This window comes from Boleophthalmus pectinirostris, unplaced genomic scaffold, assembly GCF_026225935.1.
Source record: "Boleophthalmus pectinirostris isolate CB_2022bp ecotype Guang Dong unplaced genomic scaffold, ASM2622593v1 HiC_scaffold_1, whole genome shotgun sequence".
NCBI classification, from domain to species: Eukaryota; Metazoa; Chordata; class Actinopteri; order Gobiiformes; family Gobiidae; genus Boleophthalmus; species Boleophthalmus pectinirostris.
In genome coordinates, this window is record NW_026570970.1 from 34,616,915 (window position 1) to 34,630,329 (window position 13,415).

General features: G+C 38.7%; 1 protein-coding gene across 1 annotated transcript; it reads left to right on the top strand.

Annotated features, from left to right (window-relative positions):
- Positions 1 to 861: 861 nt before the first annotated feature.
- Positions 862 to 10,079, top strand: LOC129408696 (uncharacterized). The gene is made up of 16 exons (XM_055152995.1): positions 862 to 884; positions 1,820 to 2,004; positions 2,671 to 2,856; positions 3,340 to 3,521; positions 4,199 to 4,322; positions 4,782 to 4,889; positions 4,971 to 5,057; positions 5,751 to 5,896; positions 6,221 to 6,361; positions 6,916 to 7,056; positions 7,354 to 7,491; positions 8,046 to 8,186; positions 8,476 to 8,616; positions 9,170 to 9,313; positions 9,742 to 9,914; positions 9,985 to 10,079. Exons 2-16 carry the CDS (start codon positions 1,828 to 1,830, stop codon positions 10,077 to 10,079), a joined length of 2,124 nt encoding a protein of 707 aa, XP_055008970.1. The 5' UTR covers positions 862 to 884; positions 1,820 to 1,827.
- Positions 10,080 to 13,415: the final 3,336 nt, after the last annotated feature.

Consider the following 13,415-nt stretch of genomic DNA (forward strand, 5'->3'; position numbering starts at 1 on the left):
TATTATTATTTTTAAATACTAACAGTTTCTATTTAAAAGCACTGTTTCTGTTCTCCTTCAGGATATTATCATCATCACTCTCCTCCTGACTGTCTTTATTTCAAAAACTGTAGAAGATGCAGATCTACTTCTGTTCAATGTGCGTCCCCAGAGCCAAAACTCAACAACGACCAACGCGAGGACGGAACAGTGTCAGCGTGTCAGTCGGCCAGCAACGTGTTATATTTGATCTGGTTTATAATGAGTGTGTATACATGCACATCAGTATCTCGGTTACGATCGGGTTTTTTGAGTCCTGGTGCATGTAAACGCACTATGCAGAAATGCAGGAAAAATAAAACATTAAAAAGGTTTATTACTATAATTTATTCAAGTTCGGCAGGTCCACCCCTGATCTAGCTCCATCTTCAGTTTAAGCCTCAACTTGTTTCATGACAGAAATAAACCTGAGTCTGACCAAAGCAAATTCAGGCCTGAGGTTTAAGCTGTGTTTTGTGTGCGCTCGCAGTGACTCTGAGAAGGCCAGAGCAATGGAGCAACAACATCACGGAAAATGGCTCAAAGAGTGATTTTTTTTAATGACCTGACTAATGCGAGAGGAGCCACAGAAAATACACATAATACAATCAATAAAGTGTACTGTCTGTTGTATTTATGTAGAACACAGAGATTTGAAAAATAACAATGAATTTCTCTCCCCCATCGCCATAGTGACATGTCACTATGGCAATAATTTATCATCTTAGAACTTTGAAGTGTCATAAAGGCCTTTGAAGTGTCAAAGGCCAGCAAGGACAGCAAAGAACAGTCACACCATATGGCAGAGAGACAAAACTTATGACGCCCAACTTTTATTCAGGACACAGCTCCATAAACACATTCAGGTAAGTTTCTACTTCATTTCATGTGTTTTGACCAAAGGGAATTGACGTTTTAGTTAGATTGAAAGTTTGCGGGAGGTTTTGTTGTGGCGAACAGTGTCTCAAACATAAACTTATTCTAATACATTTCTTAACACGTGATTGTTTAGTGCTTTTTGAAAGGGAAAACGAGTTAATTTAGGTTCACTGTTAAGTGTTAGGCCAGTGCTACAAACACCAAACTCTTTCAGTGTAGCAACTGCTCAGTGAAAGTGGGTACAGTACCCCAAAACTTGAACTTCTACTTAAGTACAAGTAGCAGTACTTCAAAATAATATTACTTAAGTAGAAGTTAAAAGGTGTACAAGAAAGTAAGACGTAAGAGTTAAACAGTATTTATGGAAACGACTGCTCAGTAAGACGTGGCATCTGGTTTGTGATTTAAAGTTGATGTAATTGGAAAGACAAAACATGAAATAACGCACAAAATCTGGTGTTTTCAAAGGTTACACAACAAATATTAGAACAACTAAATCATATCTGAAGGAGCAGTGCAAGAAACAAATGTTCAAATTGTTTCATGTTGTCAACATGAAACTTTTGTCACTTGTAGTCTTACTCACAGTGGGAAGAGAAGCCATAACTTTAACTTGAGTAAGAGTACAGTTAAAAGTAGTAAAAGTATAGATTGTGAAAAATATTCTGAGAAGTATTCAAAAGTTACTCAAGTAAAAGTGACCTACCCACATCTACTGTTACGCCCACAATTCAATCACTGTTGGCGTTCTCTTAAAGGAAGTGTACGTAAGATTTCTGCAGGTTTAGGCTCTGGTAACACAGGTTCAGTTGTGTTCATTTGTTATTGTAGTAACTTTTTTGTATGTATCTGCAGTCAGGACTACTTTGCATTTAGACATGAATAAAAACACATTGTGACATGTTTGTGTACTGTTTTTCAGATTTCCAGATGGAAACAAAGGTGCTGAGCAATGTGGAGATCAAATCATCTCTCCCCAAAAAATACAGGTTCATCAGATACCTGGACGAGGGAGGATTTGGCCAAGTGGTCCAGTGTCAGAGCAAGTACACTTTCCAGAAAGTGGCTGTCAAACTGCCGTTATTTCAGCAGGACACCCAGGACGAGGTAAAACATTTAGATTTTTTATATGATTTAAAGGTGCACTATATAACTTTTCTGGTGGAGGGTTTGCACAACCTGCTTTTCTTCATGGAGTGACACCAAGTTACAGGTCAGAACTGTGGATAGGCAATCACAGTAAGAATCCAGTGTTGAAATTTTGTGAAATAGTTTTTGCCGCATTTTGCTGACTAAAAAAACTAAATCAAACTAAAACAACAACAAAAATTACATAATTTTTGTCAACTAAAAATGACTAAAAGCAGTTCACTAGTAAATCCACACTGATATATCTCTGTATTTTTATAAAGATTGATATCAGTCTGGTCCCCCGTCCCCTGTCGCGCCTCGAGCCTGGCCAAGCGTCATCATCCAATCAGATTTGTTTATTTCAGTGACACAAGTGAAATGAAGGAGCTCATTGGTCACTTATCATTTACAAATAAAATCAAAGAGTTTAGTAATTCTGCAGAATATCCGCTATCCGATATTTTTCTCCTTTATTTGTTCCAATACGGACGGACCAAGTGTGTCCCTGATTCAAGACACAGCGATAACATCTAACAGCTGAAACTATCCACCAGAAAAGTTACACAGTGCCTCTTTAATGACGCATCTTTTTACCTCGGTGCCTAATCTGATTTCATTGAACTCTTGTCTCTGTTTGTTCAGATTTCTATCCTGACTCGACTGATGGAGGAAGGATGTGACCAGAAAAACATCATCAAATTCTTGGAGGTGTTTGACACTCGTTTGGGGAAAGCAATCATCTTTGAAGCGCTGGACATGTCTCTGTACGATTACCTCAAAACATACGCCCCACTGCCCCTCTCCACTGTCCGCACCATCATCAAACAGGTACTACCCCAGGGAAAAGTAACTCAGTATGTAGTTATGGGAGGAACACTTTGAAAATATATTTAATTGCATTACATTACCAACTTATCAATATATGAAAGCTGGGACAACATATTTTTGGGGTCAGCATTTATCATCTTTCTTTTCATTACTAGGACATTTCTGGTTATTTTTTTGATGATAAGATAATATTTAAATCATAAAAGTTTGATAAAAATAACAGTTCATGTTTTTGTTTAAGAATATTGAGATTTAGAATAGTTTTTGTGGTTTAAATGTGATGCTCTTGGGTTTTTGTGTCAGTGCCATACATTAATTTCAATATTAGACACTGACAAACTTTATTGATACATAAGGGAAATGACTTGTAAATTATCCTTTATCATCTGTATTTACTTATTTTGACAGGCCCAATACAATCCTACAAATGAACTTTTATGTCCGTTTTATACTCCTAACCCTGCTCACTTGTGTCCTGCACAGGTGGCCACAGCCTTGGAGGAGCTGAAAAAGATGTCCATAATCCACACGGACGTGAAACTGGACAATGTGATGGTGGTGAATCGCAGGAAGAGGCCCCTGGAGGTGAAACTCATCGACTTTGGTTTGGCCTTACCTGCAGAGGAGGCTGAAGTGTGCTCGGAGTTCCAAGTCGAGTGCTACAGGTACGTCTCAAAAAGTAGAGAAAAGACATAACGGGGAATACAGTGGTGGGACATACAGGGATGGACTTGGGATATTTAAAGATGGGGTATTTTGCTTTTATGGGCTTTTAACCGCTTACACATAACATATTTAGATCACCATGTTACCTTTTATTGTTTTAAAAATGCTATATTTGCCAAAAAAAAACATCACACGTTTATAGTTTTGTATCCTGTTTTTTTTTTTTTTTTTTTACTTTAAAAACCAAAACAAACAAAAAAACATTAAATTAGTAAAGACTACTTGTAGAGCTTAGTACTGAAAAAGCCTTTATAAACTTTGGAAGTTCATTTGCTCAAGTGTTTAACATGAGAGTGACATCCACCTGCAGCTTCACTATTCACTGCCTGATCTTGAATTATTTATTCATTTTAGAATTAGACGGGAAGTAGTGATGTTAACAGTTAGCGAGCAGTTTGCCAATCTGCAAAATTAGAAGATTAATTATATCATCTGTAATTCAGACTAGACGTTCACGTTTTCAACTAAGACCCTGACAGCACATTTTAGCCCATTCCTGATGAAATTCTAAAAAAAATATCAAGAATGATCAAAATAAAACATATGCTATAGAGATACTGGACACAACCCTGAATAACATTGTGATGTTAATGTCTCTCTCCTCTCCACTCTCCAGACCCCCTGAAATCATTCTGGGTTTGCCTTGGAACGAGGCCGTGGACGTGTGGTGCCTGGGGACCCTGTTTGTCGAGCTGTTGTTAAAAATGAGATTATTCCCCAACAACACTGAATATGACACGGTAAGTCAAGCGTAGATCATGAAAAACTTTTTTCTTTTTTTTGAATTTGACATACATATTAAAGATGCACTACGTAACTTTTCTGGTGGAGGCTCTGATACCTGATCGTCTCCATGAGGTTGGCATTGTTTTGTCTGAAATATTCCACAAAATAGCATTTCAATTAATCTATCTTCCTGGAGACAAGCCGTAGTTAGTTACCTGACCAGCCAGTCTCTTCTAGGCATAACGAAAACCCACATATCATGACATTGTATCGTCAAAAGTCTCACAATAATAGCGGAGGCCCTCACAATATATCGAACATTTGACTGGCAGTGTACGTTTAATACTTTAAGTTTAATACTGTGAAATATACCCGGGTTAACAATAACTTCTCCATGGTACCGGACCCTCCAGAAATGTTACCTAGTGCACCTTTAAGTCTTGTCTAACAAACGTGTGCTTCTTTTGATACAGTTGAGAATTATGATCAAAGTCTTCGGTGCACCTCCTGATCATGTGCTCAGTCAGGGGCTCATGACTCGGAAATTCTTCCACCGGGTCGGCGACAGATGGGTCCTCAAAGTAAACATTTCTTCTAGTTAGATTCATTCTTTTATGTGTCACAAAAGTAAAAATTATAAACTTCTCAATTGCTGTTTTCAGACTTGCAAAGAGATGGAGAATTTTTACAAACACAAGTGTAAGACCCACTTCTCAGAGCGCTTCAGCTCCCTCCACCATCTGGTCCAGGTAAACACTGTCTTTGGCCGAAACAACGATTTCACATACATATATATATATATATATATATATATATATATATATATATATATATATATATATATATCATATACATACATACACACACACACACACACACTGATATGTGTGTATTTATACGTGAGAAGGCAGATTCAAGGTCCTGTATTATATTTTAAGACATGTTAGAATGTTCTTTCCTCCTCAAAAACATCCCTGAAGTTGTGTTTTATTTTATTTATACGTGTCCAAATGTCCTCAAAATGCTCTGTTCCACATTGTGTGATGTCATGAAGTGGTAGTTTTCAAGTTGAGTTCAGTACAGACGGGCAATTCCAGGGCTGAAATCATCCAAATGATTCTAGTGAAGGTGTTTAGGGTTTAAAAACACACATCGTAAATTTACAAAGCGTTAAAATGTGTGTTAAAATGAATGAAAGAAGAAAAAAACTGTGACACAAAACACAACTCCAGGTTTGTTTTTGATGAGGAAACAACATTATAACATCAGAAAATTTTGTAATATGGGCCTTTGAACATATGATTCACTCCCAAATTTTTAGCTGAATCACACCATTAATTCTCTTTGGTCATGGTCCATATAAATCTTCATAACTCCAATAAAATATTTAGTCAACTAATGTAAACACTGTAAATACTGATGTGTTCCTGATTTGTTTGTAGGAAAATTATCCTCCCAGATCTCACCGGAATGTCGCCCAGGACATCAAGAGAGCCACAGACCTGCTCGCTCAGATGTTGAAGATGGAAGTGTCTGCTCGGATAACTCCCTCACAAATCCTCCAACATCCATTCATAAGCCCTAAAAGGTTTGTTTTTAGATCACCACTGTTCAAACTTTCTTTTCACTTCTCAAGTTTAAAGTGTACTATGTAACTTTTCTACTTGTCTCCCTGGAGATGTTTTTGCTTTAATTGCACTGCAGAGATCAAATAGTACAGTTTCTCTGTATTGTTAACACAAATTAATGAATAGTGGACAGCGCTCTGAAAGGGGAGTGACTTAGAAGGGACTCAGGGTCAACAATGAAAATGAAAACAATTTGTTTTCACACACAATGAAACAACTGAAAAAAAAAAGAGTCTATGGCAAAAGTACAGAAGTGTAACTATATTTTGTGTATTTGTTTACAGTCGCGTGAGAAAAGAAGAGCCACAGGAGCAGCCTGACCTGGTCCCACAGACGCCTGTGAGGAAACCTGTGGTCACCGTAGTCAAACTGGCCTCTCCAGAAAACACCAGTCCCTTTAAAGAGGAGGAACAACAGACAGACGGGTGAGTGCAAATTTTTTAAGGGGTCCATATTACGCTGTTTTCTGATCTGTGTTATTATGTTGTTTCCTCCTCACAAACAGACCTGGAGTTGTGTTCTGTTTCATTCACATGTTTAACACACAAACCCTACATATTTAGATTGTTCTCTCAAATGGAAAACACTGTTCCACCTTGTGATGTCATGTGATAACACAATAAGTGCTCCACTGTGTTTTTAAACTCCATACTCCCTTAACTAGAATCATTTGGATGATTTAAGTCCTGAAACTGCTAATCTCTACTGAACAAAAGGTAAAAAGTTGCTGTTAACTTAAAAACTACCTCTTCATGACATCACAAGGTGGAAGGTGGAGATGTAGACAGTCTAATAAACCAGGGTTACTGAATGTGGAAATGAAAAAAAAACACAACTCAAAGTATGTTTTTGATGAGGGAACATTATAACATGACTTAAAGCTCACAAGAGTCAATTCTGCGTAATACAGGACCTTTTAAAATACAGTGTAAAGCAAAAGTAACAGAATGTAATTGTACATTTGTGTGTTTGTTTACAGTCACACAGAAGACCCAGTGTCACAGGAGCAGCCTGAGCAGGTCCAGCAGACGCCTGTGAGGGAACCTGTGGTCACCGTAGTCAAACTGGCCTCTCCAGAAAACACCAGTCCCTTTAAAGAGGAGGAACAACAGACAGACGGGTGAGTGCAAATTTTTTAAGGGGTCCATATTACGCTGTTTTCTGATCTGTGTTATTATGTTGTTTCCTCCTCACAAACAGACAACAGTGCCCATTAAATCAAATTATAGGTCTTTTGGTTGCCACAAGGCAGATTAGCCATGAGCTTTTAACCGTGTTTCATTTATTTTCAAAAAGTTTATGGGAAAATGAAAGAAAATTTCACTCTTGTACTCAAGCAAATTTCTGAAATACAGTCTATGGTAAAGTAATATTATAATGTAATTGTACATTTGTGTGTTTGTTTACAGTCACACAGAAGAGAAGACCCAGTGTCACAGGAGCAGCCTGAGCAGGTCCAGCAGACGCCTGTGAGGAAACCTGTGGTCACCGTAGTCAAACTGGCCTCTCCAGAAAACACCAGTCCCTTTAAAGAGGAGGAACAACAGACAGACGGGTGAGTGCAAATTTTTTTAAGGGGTCCATATTACGCTGTTTTCTGATCTGTGTTATTATGTTGTTTCCTCCTCACAAACAGACCTGGAGTTGTGTTCTGTTTCATTCACATGTTTAACACACAAACCCTACATATTTAGATTGTTCTCTCAAATGGAAAACACTGTTCCACCTTGTGATGTCATGTGATAACACAATAAGTGCTCCACTGTGTTTTTAAACTCCATACTCCCTTAACTAGAATCATTTGGATGATTTAAGTCCTGAAACTGCTAATCTCTACTGAACAAAAGGTAAAAAGTTGCTGTTAACTTAAAAACTACCTCTTCATGACATCACAAGGTGGAAGGTGGAGATGTAGACAGTCTAATAAACCAGGGTTACTTAATGTGGAAATGAAAGAAAACACAACTCAAAGTATGTTTTTGATGAGGGAACATTATAACATGACTTAAAGCTCACAAGAGTCAATTCTGCGTAATACAGGACCTTTTAAAATACAGTGTAAAGCAAAAGTAACAGAATGTAATTGTATATTTGTGTATTTGTTTACAGTCACACAGAAGACCCAGTGTCACAGGAGCAGCCTGAGCAGGTCCAGCAGACGCCTGTGAGGGAACCTGTGGTCACCGTAGTCAAACTGGCCTCTCCAGAAAACACCAGTCCCTTTAAAGAGGAGGAACAACAGACAGACGGGTGAGTGCAAATTTTTTAAGGGGTCCATATTACGCTGTTTTCTGATCTGTGTTATTATGTTGTTTCCTCCTCACAAACAGACAACAGTGCCCATTAAATCAAATTATAGGTCTTTTGGTTGCCACAAGGCAGATTAGCCATGAGCTTTTAACCGTGTTTCATTTATTTTCAAAAAGTCTATGGGAAAATGAAAGAAAATTTCACTCTTGTACTCAAGCAAATTTCTGAAATACAGTCTATGGTAAAGTAATATTATAATGTAATTGTACATTTGTGTGTTTGTTTACAGTCACACAGAAGACCCAGTGTCACAGGAGCAGCCTGAGCAGGTCCAGCAGACGCCTGTGAGGAAACCTGTGGTCACCGTAGTCAAACTGGCCTCTCCAGAAAACACCAGTCCCTTTAAAGAGGAGGAACAACAGACAGACGGGTGAGTGCAAATTTTTTAAGGGGTCCATATTACGCTGTTTTCTGATCTGTGTTATTATGTTGTTTCCTCCTCACAAACAGACCTGGAGTTGTGTTCTGTTTCATTCACATGTTTAACACACAAACCCTACATATTTAGATTGTTCTCTCAAATGGAAAACACTGTTCCACCTTGTGATGTCATGTGATAACACAATAAGTGCTCCACTGTGTTTTTAAACTCCATACTCCCTTAACTAGAATCATTTGGATGATTTAAGTCCTGAAACTGCTAATCTCTACTGAACAAAAGGTAAAAAGTTGCTGTTAACTTAAAAACTACCTCTTCATGACATCACAAGGTGGAAGGTGGAGATGTAGACAGTCTAATAAACCAGGGTTACTGAATGTGGAAATGAAAGAAAACACAACTCAAAGTATGTTTTTGATGAGGGAACATTATAACATGACTTAAAGCTCACAAGAGTCAATTCTGCGTAATACAGGACCTTTTAAAATACAGTGTAAAGCAAAAGTAACAGAATGTAATTGTATATTTGTGTATTTGTTTACAGTCACACAGAAGACCCAGTGTCACAGGAGCAGCCTGAGCAGGTCCAGCAGACGCCTGTGAGGAAACCTGTGGTCACCGTAGTCAAACTGGCCTCTCCAGAAAACACCAGTCCTTTTGAACTGGACGACTGCAAACCTTTAGAGAGGTGAGACTTGCTTCTGTTTTTTAATTGTTATTAGGTTTTGGAGTTATGACATTACTAAAATAACATCTAAATGGCAAAAACACTGAATTTAATTCTGATTATGGTCCTCATCAGAGTTTGTGGTTTGTACATTTCAGTTAAATAATCTTAAAGGTTCAAATAATGAGCAAAATTCACTCTGGTTTAGCTTTAGCCACATTCAAATGTTGTTACCTCCTCAAACACTTTGTTGTTTTATTTCAGTTGTTTCATTTTTATATATTAGACTAATAATGCAGAATTACTCATTCTCCAAACTTCAAAATGCTCTGTTTCACTTTGTGATGTCATGTAGTGGTAATTGTCAAGTTAACAGCTACCTTTTGTTCAGTATAGAAGAAATAAAGAAATAATAAATATGAGACTAACACAGTTATTGTTTTCCACAGTGTGAGGACTGCGAGGGTGTGGGAAGAACCAATCCCTGTGTGTGAAGAGCAGGCGAGAGTACTTCCTGTTCCAAAACGGAAGGTCAGACCACATCTATTTCGTAAGACGAAGGTCCATCCTCTCCCACCTCCTCCTGCTCCGAGTCCTGAGGCCACAGTGCTGCCCCCTCCAGGTAAGACTCACTCAGATTATCCTCACTGACAACATAAAAGACATTTGCTAATAAAAATTTGTCTCTTTAGGTGACACTGCGCCCAAGAAGAAGAGAACCGTCCTCCCAAGGGGTCTGTCGTGGCTGAAGCGCTTCTGCTGCTGCTCCGTGGACACTAAGCACTGAGGTTAAGAATTGAGTTGCAAACCTTGAAACAAGTGAATAAAAGTATGGTTAGAAAGTGTGCTGACACTCAAAGTGTCCTTTTTTTTCAATAAATATTGGTTTTGTTTTATGTTCAGAAAGAGGATGGGAGAGCGTAGTGTGTAGCAGGGCATGTGTGGGAGGAGCTACAGACTGTCTCTGCTGGGGGATGCAGAGCAGCACCGACACAGGCGTGTGAATGCTAAATACAGAACAGAGGGACTCAAAATGGCTGTGAAACTGGGGTTTAACAAATGCTGGATTAAGGAGTCTATTGTGATCTGGAAATGCGCCTCTAGGAGCTATGGCACTTGGGTATGTAGTGCTATTGTGCACACGCCAAAATAGGAGGATGGTAACAGGTTAACTGTGACCCTGAGGATCAATAATTGGAGGGTCTGCTCTTCCGGAAATATCGTGAAAAAAAAATTGTGGCCATTTTAGTGTAGGTAACCTTCATTTTGTGATAGAAAATTTTTAAAAATGAAAAATGTCCTCAAATCCTCAGTGAATTGGTTAAGCTGTCTACAAATACATTCCAGATGCAAAGAACACATGTGGTGACAACATTCAGTGAAAAAAATATTCATAAAACACATTTCTACATGATTCTGGCTCAATTTAATGCCAAAAAATAAGGCATTTTTTTTACTTTTTTCCAATATTTTCATCTTTACCTCATTGGCAATCAACTATTCCCCCAAGTTTTGACATCAGCCAATATGCCATTCTTTTCTTCAAACAGTATAGTCATTCCACAGAAAAAAATATAAAAATCCAACCAAAATCAATGGATCTGTGATGATTTCTTTACCATCAACAGGCCCAGAACCTCAATAGAATGTTAGGCTCCTCTCAACATTCCATAAGACACACTGGATATTTAGCATAGTTGTTAATGTCCACATTATTAAACATCATGGCCTAGGCATCTTTTAAATAATAATAATAATAATAATAATAATAATAATAATAATAATAATGATACAGATGAACAGTTTCGGTGTCCAGTGGGAAAAAGCTTTACCAGGTGAGAGTCGCGCAATGTCGATGACGAGTCCCCACCTCAGTTGAAAACTGAACGTTCAAAAAATCTGCTCAATGATCCATCCAATAATCCATTGACCATGAGCCAAACCCAGTGCATCACACATTTACCACAGGTCCCATCCCTCCAAACTCACTCATATACCCTTTAATGTTCTGAACTCAAACTCTCCCCGCCGCTGCCCCTGATACACAGAGCTGCAGTTATTTTCGAGTCAGTTCTGAAATAGAGCGGTGCCCCGTCTGACCCCACATGACAGGAACTTCTCCAGACTGCACCAAACAGCACTGGGTTGAGGTTATGTCATCATTTCACACAGAGGGCAGGGCTCTGGAGGACTCTGTTGAAGCTTCGCTGGTTTTGAAAGAAATATACAAACTTATGGTAAACCACAAATGTTGAACCGTCTCATTATTTTTATTTTATTTTACTTCAAAGGGGTATTACCAGCTAACACAGAATATATTTAGATCACCATGTTAACTTTTATTGTTTTGAAAGTACTATATTTGCCAAAATCAATGTATCAACATGTTTTATAAGTTTTGGTTTAGTTTTTGGTGCTCCGAGTCCAGGGCTTAATGCGCAATTCGGATTTTTTTGTGAAATCCGATTTTTTTACGAGGTCGTTCACATTTCCAATTAAATGTGACTTGTGTGTGATCTCCAGTGTGAACTTTAAATGCCCCAAAAGTGTCCCGCATGTGCATTGGAGGACACAATGACATCACATGCAACAAGTGTGCTCAGTGTTTACGGAAGTCGCCTAAACGTTGGGCTTGTCTGCCAAAATACGGTCCAGTTTTTCATAAAATGGACAGGTTACACGTCCACAGCCTCTTCGTTTGTTTGAGTCTTTAGCCTCATTGTATTTGGCTCGTAGGCTCTGTGTTTTTTGTTGACATTGGAGCCAAGACCGCCTGTAGTCGCTCTCGGCCATTTCTTTGGCAATCATTTCAAAAATCGCCCTGTTCTGAAAAGACCCGTCCAATTTGACCTGAATACACAGATCACCCCAAATATTAATGACTGTTTTTCTCTGACAATAAGTCAACTGGAGAATAAGTCGCACCAGCCAAAAATGAGTAATGAAGAAGAAAAAAATAAGTCGCACTTTTTGGGGGAAATTTATTATATAAAATCAGAGACCAGGAACTGACATTTCATCTTAAAAGTCAAGTTCTAGTAAAAACAATAGAAGAGAGAACAACAGACTGTTAACGTCACATATGAACAGTTCTTCAGATAAACTATAACATAAACAACAGAACAGAACAAGTTTACCAAATTCTCCATCTCACTCCAAATCACTAAATCCATTCAGTTCTTCATCCTCGGTGTCACTTCTGAGTGACTCCGTGACCTCCGGAGGTAAACAGAGCGCCGCCTCCTCTTCTGTGTAACTGTCGTCAGACTCAGCATCAGTTCCAGTTAGAATTATTCTAGCCTTTCTGAATCCCAACAGGATGGTTTCGGTGTCAATGAAGTCCTGGCTTTGTTGATCATTGGATGCAATGACTTCCAGGAAAGTTGCATGGCGCACCTAGCCGGGCTGGTGCCACCTAGTGCCTCCGCTCAATTTAATTTCTCTCCAGTGACTAGGTCAGGAATCAGAATACAGTAGACAGTTCACAAAAACCCCGGAAGTGCGAGCTTGGGCACCAGCCAATCAGCGAAGAGTCATATATTCAGTGTTGTCAATGATTCCCGAGATCAAGGATTTAAAGTTAGAACAAAGAGAATGTTTGGTGAATTTCATCAAGGGGAAAGACGTTATTGTCCTTCTTCCTACAGGATTTGGGAAAAGCTTAATATACCAGTTAGCCCTGTTAGCGGCGCATTACATACATCACGACCAAATAGCAGCGATTGGTTAAATGATAAAAAGTACCTGCCTACCGTTGAGCAAAGGAATTCTAACACTGTGAGGTCAGATGGTTTCTACAAAGTGAAAGTAGCTGATGAATCAGGCTATGGTGCATCCTCCCGGTGTCATAAGTTTCTCACTCACTCCAAACTTTCTTTTTACCATTTTCAGCTGCAGATTTTGCTACTTGCAGCTTGTAATCTGCAAAATATGATTTTCTTTTTGGGGGCGTTTGTGTTCAGTCTTCTCAGTCGTCTTTATAAGTTTGTTTAAATGTTAAATTGTTCAGTGGTGCAGAAGTAATGATGCGATCGACTGACATGATACAGACAGGACAGAGGCTCTTTCTGCAGGAGACATGCGCAGTAGAGTGAAGTGACAGTGGTACAGGAGGAACAGGAGC